The sequence below is a fragment of the Drosophila navojoa genome, chromosome 4, assembly GCF_054131105.1.
Source record: "Drosophila navojoa isolate 15081-1374.11 chromosome 4, UAZ_NAV_1.0, whole genome shotgun sequence".
Taxonomy (NCBI): domain Eukaryota; kingdom Metazoa; phylum Arthropoda; class Insecta; order Diptera; family Drosophilidae; genus Drosophila; species Drosophila navojoa.
The window spans coordinates 21,849,508-21,859,086 of NC_142892.1; the positions used below are offsets into that span (position 1 = coordinate 21,849,508).

At 38.5% G+C, this 9,579-nt stretch overlaps 3 protein-coding genes across 3 annotated transcripts; 1 reads left to right on the forward strand and 2 right to left on the reverse strand.

Moving 5' to 3' along the window:
- The first annotated feature begins 357 nt into the window (after positions 1-357).
- Positions 358-3,089, forward strand: LOC149091503 (uncharacterized). Its single transcript, XM_089259674.1, has 3 exons — positions 358-631; positions 693-951; positions 1,014-3,089. The coding sequence occupies exons 1-3, from the start codon at positions 584-586 to the stop codon at positions 2,879-2,881; spliced, it is 2,175 nt and encodes a 724-aa protein (XP_089115800.1). The 5' UTR covers positions 358-583; the 3' UTR covers positions 2,882-3,089.
- Positions 3,090-3,241: 152 nt separating this feature from the next.
- Positions 3,242-4,119, reverse strand: LOC108650306 (uncharacterized). Its single transcript, XM_018099424.3, has 2 exons — positions 3,592-4,119; positions 3,242-3,519 (listed from the first exon to the last, which is right to left on the reverse strand). Exons 1-2 carry the CDS (start codon positions 4,064-4,066, stop codon positions 3,242-3,244), a joined length of 753 nt encoding a protein of 250 aa, XP_017954913.1. The 5' UTR covers positions 4,067-4,119.
- A 2,323-nt stretch (positions 4,120-6,442) lies between these two features.
- Positions 6,443-8,226, reverse strand: mael (germ-plasm component protein maelstrom). Its single transcript, XM_030391225.2, has 5 exons — positions 8,080-8,226; positions 7,808-8,009; positions 7,598-7,747; positions 7,115-7,524; positions 6,443-7,048 (listed from the first exon to the last, which is right to left on the reverse strand). Exons 1-5 carry the CDS (start codon positions 8,197-8,199, stop codon positions 6,566-6,568), a joined length of 1,365 nt encoding a protein of 454 aa, XP_030247085.1. The 5' UTR covers positions 8,200-8,226; the 3' UTR covers positions 6,443-6,565.
- Between the last annotated feature and the right edge of the window lie 1,353 nt (positions 8,227-9,579).

Sequence of the window (9,579 nt, forward strand, 5' to 3'; positions counted from 1 at the left end):
TATATCCAAAATCCCAAAGAGTTTTATTTTTAAGATAGAACTTTCGCGCGAAATTTCAAATGGTTAACAGAATAATTAACATACAATCACTGACTCTGGTCAGTGATACAATTTATTCATACGCGTACTGTACGTATTCTATTCTAAACCTCTCGAACGTTAGTTAGATCATTGCACATACTAATATTAATTTCTGTAATAGTAATTAGTTCAAAATTGCTTCATTCTAAAACATAATTGAAATATGTAAATGGAAACAAAGCCAAGCCATGTGAGTGTCTATCGAAGTGGTCGATAAATATTTGAAAATCACAGCTGTTTTGTTCTGCTTCGAAATATAATATTGTATACATGCGTTCAATTAGGTCTTTTGTGAGTTTCTATATTTTAATATTTTTGTTTTTTAAACTGTTCACAGCTAAAAAGAATATGTTTTAATGAATTCAATAAAAATGCTATAAATGTGATACATAATGGACAAAAAACAGGCTATCCTCTATATAATTAATTGAAGCGTGTCACTACTCATATACCTTGGCTGTTTAAACTAATGAGCTTAAAATTAATGTAGCTTTAAGATATAATGTGTGACGGAAATCCATGGAGGAATCCGCATAATTCTGCGTGGCAGGTTGGTAACAAGTGAATACATGTATATAAATTGGATATTAATTATCTTTTTGATTATCTAGAAACCGAAGGCCAAGCGTTGTAAGCCATATGGGGCCACACCGCGGCAATTGAAAGAGGATGCACGCCGGCATCTTATCAATAAGCAAATTAAAGCTATAGTAGATGCAAGCGTCCAGCGGGCAGAGTTGGCCAGCCAGAACTATTATTTCATTATGGTTAACTGCCTTCCTGATGACCACAGGCCCTTAGAGCTGGCAGCTGCACAGTTTTCTCTAATTAATGGCCTGCAAAATATCTACCATACTACGATCGACCATGGTACAGAGAAGATTGTTTTGCTTATGTGTCCTAGTGACTAACGAGACTGTGTTTGATTTCAGAAGGGGACAATGACTACTTAAATGGCATTCTGGCAAAGTTGCTTGAGTTTCTTCGATTAGAATGTGATCCAGAGGATGAACTCCCACCTGTATTCACATTGCAAAAAAAAGTAGGAATTGTCGGCAAAGCCCTTAAGCTGCTCAACGGTGGAATGGATACCCAGATTAATGTCTTGCCCATACAATTCCTTTGTCATATATTGAAGGAAGCTACATGCAAAGCTGCCATGTTGCCGCCTCCAGATTCTATTCTTACTACCCATTTCCAATTCAATCTTTCGGATCTTGGCGCCGATCGCGACAGTCAAAAGCATGTGTCTGAACAGTACTGTACGACCTACATCAAGCGTTGGGCCTACACATTTGCCAATTACATGTGCTCCGATTTAGGCATTGGGATGACACCTAACCACCACAAGCCCAGCGATCGAAATGAATCGGATCTTCAAGAATTTCCTGAACATGCTAGCCCATTGGACGCGACAAAAATAAATCAAGAGGCAACAATAAGCCATGAAGATCTTATAAATCAAAAAGCCTTGGATGCTCTAAATAGTCTCGACTTGGACGGCATTTTCGAAAATGACGATATTTGGGAATCAATAAGAGAACAGAATAGTTGCAGCGTTCAGATGAATGATCACAGCGAAAAGCAAGATATAATATTAGTTGAGGATGAAAGTTCGGAAATAGTTCCTCCGCCGCCACCGATTCTAGACCAAGCACTTATAGATGATTGTGCAATTTTTAAGCGTAGACCCAAAAAGCTTCAGATCGATTCTGACAGCAACGAAATCAAACATCAAGCCGAGGATAATAAAAGTGAAAAAACTGAATGTCGAACTCAGACAAATACGAAAAGGAATTATCAATGCTTGAATACAAACAGAATTAGTGGATTTCAAGAGCCTGTTGCATCTGAAATAGGCACAGTTGGATTATATCGCAATAAATGTTCGTCACCTATAAAACAAGTGCATCAAAGACCAGTCAACTGTCTTGGACGTTGGCGCTCTAGGTCACGCTCCCGTTCGCGATCCGTAAGTCGCAATAGCCAGGACCATGGAAGGTATTCATCATCTAGAAAAAGTAGACGTACCAGATCTCGCTCTCGCATCGAAGATGGAACTGTTTCACCAAGTCGTAGATTATTCATAAATCGAAATGTTAGATGTGACACAAAAATCTCACCTATAAGATGGCAAAAAAGTCATGACAGTCCTTCACATAGTCCGCAAAGATCAAATTATAATGCGATCGGAGACTATCGTAAAAACGACAGAAAGAGTCGAGAGCAAGGGGAGTACTCGATTAGGCCTCCGTTGGGTGTAACAAACCAGTATTGCAGAACCGAAACACATCATTCTAGATCTGAAGATGTAAGCAATGATCGAGACCCTCTACAAATTTCTTATCAATGCAGCCGACCTTCATTTCCGGTTTCCCAATATCCTCCACAACACAAAATAAACATCCAAAATTTTCATATAAATTCAGTTACTCTAAATACTGAAAGGCCTGTAAGCCCGCACGCTTCTGAAAGTACTCGAATACCTGTTTTAACGACGGTTCCCTCTCAAATACCATGCCACATAACTTATAATAATCATGAAGTGTACTACGGGATACAGCAGTCTATGGAGTACCAGCACTCACTATCTTATTGTGAATCTCGTTCTGAATTGAGAACAGCTGAGATGAAAGCTCTACCAGAGAATGACTTACGACATCGCCTGAATAGGCGGAATGAGTGCTGGAGTCAGACGGATTATTCATGTCAACAGAACCTTGCTCATGCATACCAGATGTCAGCTTGTCCTATGCCATGGAATAATGGATATGGGAATTATTTACCTAATAATTTCTAATGATTATTTGAATCTATTCTATAGATCAGACATCAAACCTTGAAAAAAAACTGTAATTTATCGAAGCTTTTAATTTCGAGAATACGGAAGGATCTATTATGATCTTAGAAAGAGAAAAGACGTAAAGAGCCTGCTCAGGTTATATGCATGCCTTCATGAAGCCACAGACCTGAGGCAAATGTGCCCAAATTCACTCAAAACATTTATTAAATATATATTTGTGTATTTGTACAGTATTCTAAGATGTTTTATAAAATAAATAAATGACTCCAAAGTTTGGAGTCCAAACTACACTTTCATTTTAAATGTATAAAATCGGTTAAAAAATGCTAAACAAAAAAATAATAATATCATAGCAAATTAGTTTGATTGTAGACTCTCCAAAATCGGGGTTAGGGCTGCCAATTCCTGGATCAATTCGGGATCCCTAACGACATTATTTTCAATATTCTTTATCAGTTGCTCGAATTCATCGATGGTTACATCTTCATTTACATCGGATTCCACACAATCAACGTTGTTGTCAACTGGGGTACCTGCCTCTACAATTTCCACCTCGATGAAGCCGGGGGACGGCACGGCATCGACAATTACCTCGTCATTGATTTCGGACTCCAGACAATCAATGCTGTTGTCTTCTGGCATAGAGAAACATACATATATGATATAGTATATCTGGTCTAAGAGTATGCATCTAATTTACCGGGTACCTTTCTCTACACTTTCCACGTCGATGAAGCCGGGGGACGGCACGCGCGTAGTGTTTCTCATGGTGCAAAGCTTGGCATGTCTATTGTGTCGGCTCAGCAAATTGAAGACCCTAGAGCAATGGTGGCACGTGTAGATCTGCACGTCGCACCGGTGTCTCTGGAATTGGCCTTCCGTTATAAATTTGCGCTTACAGGCGCTGCAATCGTATTTCTTCTCCATGTGATGGTTCTGATAATGGCGACGCAGAAGGTCTAGCCGTGCCCCGTTGTACTCGCAGGCCTCGACGGGACAGCGAAAACATTTGATTGGATTTGCCCGGATCAAAATGCCGTGCTTCTTCTGCAGGTGCACTTCGTAGGGATTTCGGTTCTTGAACACCTTGCCGCAATCAAATTCGCAACGGTATTCGCGTATTGGCAGTAGCTCAGAGATCTCTGGAATACAAACACGGCTATTTCTGTCGATCTTCGGCATTTTGGACACTTTTTAGTTCTAAATGTCAAGCGAAGGTATTGCACACACCGCGCATATGTACTGAACTGATGTATGCATGCATGTATGTATGCATATACATATGTATATGTATGGCTTTGAAGTGTTGCCACAATCAATTCTAACGGACTCCATTCTAAATGCAACAGACAGTCCCGATTTTGACAATATTATACATGCAATACATGCATACACGGTTAGTTGAGCTCATATTTTACTGATAAATATGTATATACTTGCTGCCACGAGCATCGGCACTTACCTATTTTTGAATTTGTTTGCAAGTCTTTTATTCAAATTTGTCGTATTACTAAAACAGTGCTGCACAACGGCGAAGAGCAAGCAGCTTTCAGTGGTACTAAAATAAATACATACATACAACCATCTCTATGGACATATGTACATACATTTGTATATACATATATGACTGTTGGCAATTCGGGAGGAATATACAACTTCATATGCATGTACATACATATGTACATATGTATGTATAAGAAAATAAATTAGAAAGCTTGCATAGATTTGTTAAAAAATAAAATATGAAAATTTCTCTGCTGCTACAATTATTATTGTTTTCATTTAAAATCAAAAAATCAAAATCGAAAATAAAGCTCAAGATATTTGTAAGCTGTAGCTAACATTATATGTACATATGTATGTATGTGCATAAATGCTTGTGTGTTTTTTATTGTCCAGAATTACTTAAAAATTGCATATCAAAACATGCAAATAATAATGGCAAGTTACTAATCAATATTCTAGTTTTTCAAAAAAAAAAAAAAAAAAAAAGAATTCTTGATATTTGAAACAAGAACCACGGCCGAATAACCTTTACTAAATATTAATAGCAATATTATGTGAGTTCTCAATAAACCCAGAGAAGTGTCAAAGTTGTTTTCTTTATATGTATGTGCATACATACATATGTATGTATGTCATATACATAATATTTCAAAAAAAAGTTGGTATTCACGTATACATACATATGTACGTACATATGTACATATGCATATTCAACAAGGGGCAAAAAAGAAGGCGTGACACATTTTAAGAGGTAAAAATCCTTCAACTCCCTGGCAAGCGTTATGGTCAAAATTAACTTTCCTGGCCAGAATACGCTCTGCCCTATCTGTTAACGCCCGAGGTCGATCAGTTGAACGCTTTCGCTCCAGTGTCATTATTCTCTGTGCGGCTTATTATAATATAAACGGTCCACTTTGATATTAAAAACATTTCTGCAATCTCTGCGACTGATTTTCCTATGGAGTTGTTATAATAAACCAATTGGATCATGTCAAAAGACAATCGCTTCCCTGGCATTCTTAATTTGTTTAAAGTTGTTCAAGATTGAATCAATTCTTGCAAATTATGACGAAATTCTTCAAAACATATGTATGTACATATGTATGTATGTTGCATTACCCACAGCTATGCACATTGAAATCGCCTAAAACAACGGTAAATGCGAATTTAGCAGTAAGAAGAAATAAAGAATAGCATGTGTTAAAACACTTTTTTGCCAAACTGTACATACTGCATGCTGTACATTTTTATATTAATGTACATATGTATGTATGTACATAATACATACATACATGTATGTACATACAGTGCTTTTCCATTACTGCATGTTCATCGCTGGAAAACAATGCCATCATGTATGTATGCACATGTATAAAGTAAATTTTTAAATATGTAAATACAGTAATGGACACATTTTTATGTACATACATACATACATATATGTACATTATCATATATACATACATGCATAAGTATGTATGTATGTATGTATGTAAATGCATACGCGAACGCACTTTCAGTCATATGTATGTTGTATGTATTGTGATTGTGTTCTTGAAAATGAATGTAGATGTAACACATAAAAATGTGCATATGTACATATGTACATATGTATGTACGCATTTGTAGGCGTAGTTGCTTGTACGTTTCTTTTCACTCAGACCCTTCACGCACACACTACACACACTCCTGCACACATGTTAAATAGTGTGCGCAGCTTGATTTGCTGAGTCCACTAAATGTGTGTATATGTATATGTATGCCTGTACATACATAAGCATTTGCCAGTTCATACATACACACTTAACGGAAGACTTTGAAAATGGTTGGAAACGGTCTGCCAGCAATGTCGAAATATGCACATACATATGAATATACATACATATGTACATACATATGTGTGCAAATATCACAGTAATATAATGGCAACCTTCCTGCTTTCTCGCTCACTCCCGCAGAGTACATGTTCAAACCATGCAAAACTTAATTTAACTAATTTGCTTACTTTATGTTAACCACACCAACCTCCCAGAAAATAAAATGACGTTGAGATTAATATAGAATATTGTTTCAACTTGTTTAATGAACAAAATCCAAATTTAAGATTTTTAAAAATAATGCTTCAGTCCAGTTTCTTATTCAGTTTTAGGAATGCTTTAGTCTAAAATTCTAACATTAACAAGGCGGCATTTTAAACGAGTCTTCCAAGTCTTTGGCACTACAATTTGAGGCTGGAACATTCCAAGCGCGTCTTGGGTCACCTGGAGCTAGATGTTTGCCCATGGGATTGCGATTCGGTTTGGATTTGCGGCCCCCAAGGCTAGGAAAATCTTCAGGTGCATTCAAATCGGCAGAGAAGGCCGAGTGATCGAAGATCTCGTGCTTTACAAGGGACTGACCCGAGGTAAATGTAGCGTTGGAGACTTTCCCGCTGGACTTGTTAGTTGTCTTTGAGAAGTTGCTGGCTGTCCTGGACGAGTTGGCGCTCTCATTATGCGGATTAGACACATGGAATCTCGGCTGCTGCTTGGGTGGCATGTGTTTGCCAGGCAAAGGAGTGATCGCTAGGTCCCCACACAGAAAGTCGCTGAATACATAACTCCAACGGCTTACCATAGATTGGGTACAGTACTTGCAGCGGTCGATGTCCTCATGATACTAAAAATAAATGCAATAGTGAAATACTTCTCCATTTGGGGGATTCAATTTCAATTTCTATCCCACCTGACACGAAATTCCGAGGTGGTAACAGAAGTAGTCATTTACAAAGAGATTGTCAGTGGCGGCCCTATTTACAGTAACGTTCCGAATATCCACGCTGTCCATGACCTCCAGCTTGAGCACGTACAGCAGATACTGTATGTCGTAAGTGTGGATCGTAGCCAGCGGTTCCTCGCTGTCGCTCTCCAGGTAGCGGAAGCAGCCCTTGACTGTGGGTATCATTTCTGGGGTGGCAAAGACCACGAGAGGATCATTGGGCTTGGCATCCGGGTTGCAAGTGCGCAAGTACTCCACGATGTTCGCATAGAGTCTGCCTATGTCCGACTCTCCCATAGCATTCGGCGGCAACGGCAACTGATGCGTATTATTTGTGTGGTGCATTGTATCGCTGCCCTGGCCAAAAATCAGCTGACCTAAGAGATCGAGAGTAGAGAGAGAGAGAGAGCATCAGTAATCGTTCGTATAGAGAGATCTGCTGAAACTCACCCGGATCGATGTGCGAGCTGTACATCGAGCAAATGCCGGACTTCAACGAGAACTGACAAGCCGAAAACTCGGCCGGAATATAAATATCATTTGTGATTGACTTCGTAAAGTAATTAAATGCAGCAAAAATAAATTTGGTGTTTTCCAGATCTGCAGAGGAGCAAGCAAGTAGAATGAACATTAAACAAGGAAGGAATTTTATGACCTTACCATGACGCTCCTTGCCAGCCAGCACTATGCGCTCCGTAGCGCGCTTCATGTTCAACTCACGCTCAGCCGCCTCCGCTTCCTCGCGCTCCAGCGCGGATAGGGACTGACCATGGCAGTTGAGGCGGCTCTTCGTGCACTTCTTTGCCACGCCAGCATCTTTGGCCATACTAATGTACGGTCCGCGTTGTTGCGCATCCATATTCTGTTCGACATTTATATTAATTATGACTCCTGATATATGTATGTACATACATATTTATTCAGGTACTCACTTTCCATATTTCGCCGCATTTGGTTACTGCTTCTGCAAGGGTCATAGTGCGACCCGCCGGATTCTTTTCCTTCCATTCACTGACAAACATCATAAATCCATTGTACCTTTTCGGTGCCATTTTTTTCAGAACTATTCGAATCGCCAAAAGCGAAGTAAAAGCTACAAATATATTTGATTCTCTGTAAACAAATGTCTCTGTGAATGTAGATATGCATGTGTGTATGTGTATACGCATGTACACATTCATGCACATCAACTTGTTACAGTTATTCCTACTTTTAGATATGTATGTGTGTGTGAACAGGAAAGTGTGCAATATCTATGCTGTTGCTATGTTGTTGCTTATTTCTTTGAGGCATCGTAAATAATTTTTTTTTATTTGTTGTGTTGTGTATTACCAAATGTTCATAAATACCTTTTTCATAAACTAGATTACCCACCAAACTTAAATTATTGTTTATTTTCTTTTGAATCGGCAAGTAGCCGTACACTTTTTTAACAGCACGCGCAGCGTCTCAAAGCTTACTGCGACAATAATACTATGCTTATACTGAGCTAACGGATCGAGAGTGCGCGTACGCTTGACTTTTTCAGCAGTGCTGTTGCCTTGTGTTCCTTCCTAAATGCCGGACTACAATGAAATCAGACTGCTAACAGAGCACAAAGCAAACTGTTTTTCGGAATGTTCACAATGATTGCCTTTTGCAGTTAGTGTTGCCAGCTCTTTAGAGTTTCGACAAGCCTAAAAAAGCTAGCTCCTGTCTAGCTCCCAAAATAAGAAGGCTAGAGAAAGCTACTGAGAAATTGGAGACTACAGAAACAAGCAGTGTTTCGATCAAATAGTGGCGGGCTTAACTGAGATTGAAGCAGTTATACAGAAGAAGAATTATTTCGATTAAAGTACAATTTTAGGGTTCAAAATTATCCAAATATAATAATTCAATGTAGCTACATATGTATAATTTTCGCCAGCTGCTCTTTCGCAACATTTGCCTCGTTCTGTTTATTAAACGCCAAAACTGACGGGAAAATAGCTAAGCTGGCAACACTTATCAATATTGAGCTATGTATGTATGTATTTACATACATATGCATATAAGTTTGGTTGAAATTCCGAAGCGAGTTTTTATACTTTTAATCGAAATCAGAATTTTATTTCAACTGTTGTAAAAATGTATATATATGTATGTATGTACATACATACATATGTATTACATGATGTATATTTTAATATTTTGAGACACACTTATAACCTGTTTGTGCTGTCAGAATTGTTTGAAGCCTTCAGTCGTTTTTAATGGTGCATAAGACTCAAAAGTGGATGTTAGAAGATTTGGTTGTTACTTAACGGTAAATTTACCTGAAATTTCCGTTAGTTTGTAGTTAACTGTTATCAGCTTGCAAATCTCTTTCTGGTTTACTATCTTCATTTAACAGAATTGCTCCACACTAAGCCGACGCTGTCAGCATGTCGTAATGCATGATCTGCTATTTGCAG

Bases quoted from the DNA above. Each gene is read 5' to 3' on its own strand.
- LOC108650306 (XM_018099424.3), bottom strand. From the start codon at position 4,066: ATGCCGAAGATCGACAGAAATAGCCGTGTTTGTATTCCAGAGATCTCT. The intron at 3,520-3,591 runs GTACCCGGTAAA...TCTCTATGCCAG, and splicing joins CGTGGAAAGTGTAGAGAAAG to AAGACAACAGCATTGATTGT.
- LOC149091503 (XM_089259674.1), top strand. From the start codon at position 584: ATGTGTGACGGAAATCCATGGAGGAATCCGCATAATTCTGCGTGGCAG. The intron at 632-692 runs GTTGGTAACAAG...TTGATTATCTAG, and splicing joins CGCATAATTCTGCGTGGCAG to AAACCGAAGGCCAAGCGTTG. The intron at 952-1,013 runs GTACAGAGAAGA...GTTTGATTTCAG, and splicing joins CCATACTACGATCGACCATG to AAGGGGACAATGACTACTTA.
- mael (XM_030391225.2), bottom strand. From the start codon at position 8,199: ATGGCACCGAAAAGGTACAATGGATTTATGATGTTTGTCAGTGAATGG. The intron at 7,748-7,807 runs GTAAGGTCATAA...GCTCCTCTGCAG, and splicing joins GGCTGGCAAGGAGCGTCATG to ATCTGGAAAACACCAAATTT. The intron at 7,525-7,597 runs GTGAGTTTCAGC...TCGATCTCTTAG, and splicing joins CAGCTCGCACATCGATCCGG to GTCAGCTGATTTTTGGCCAG.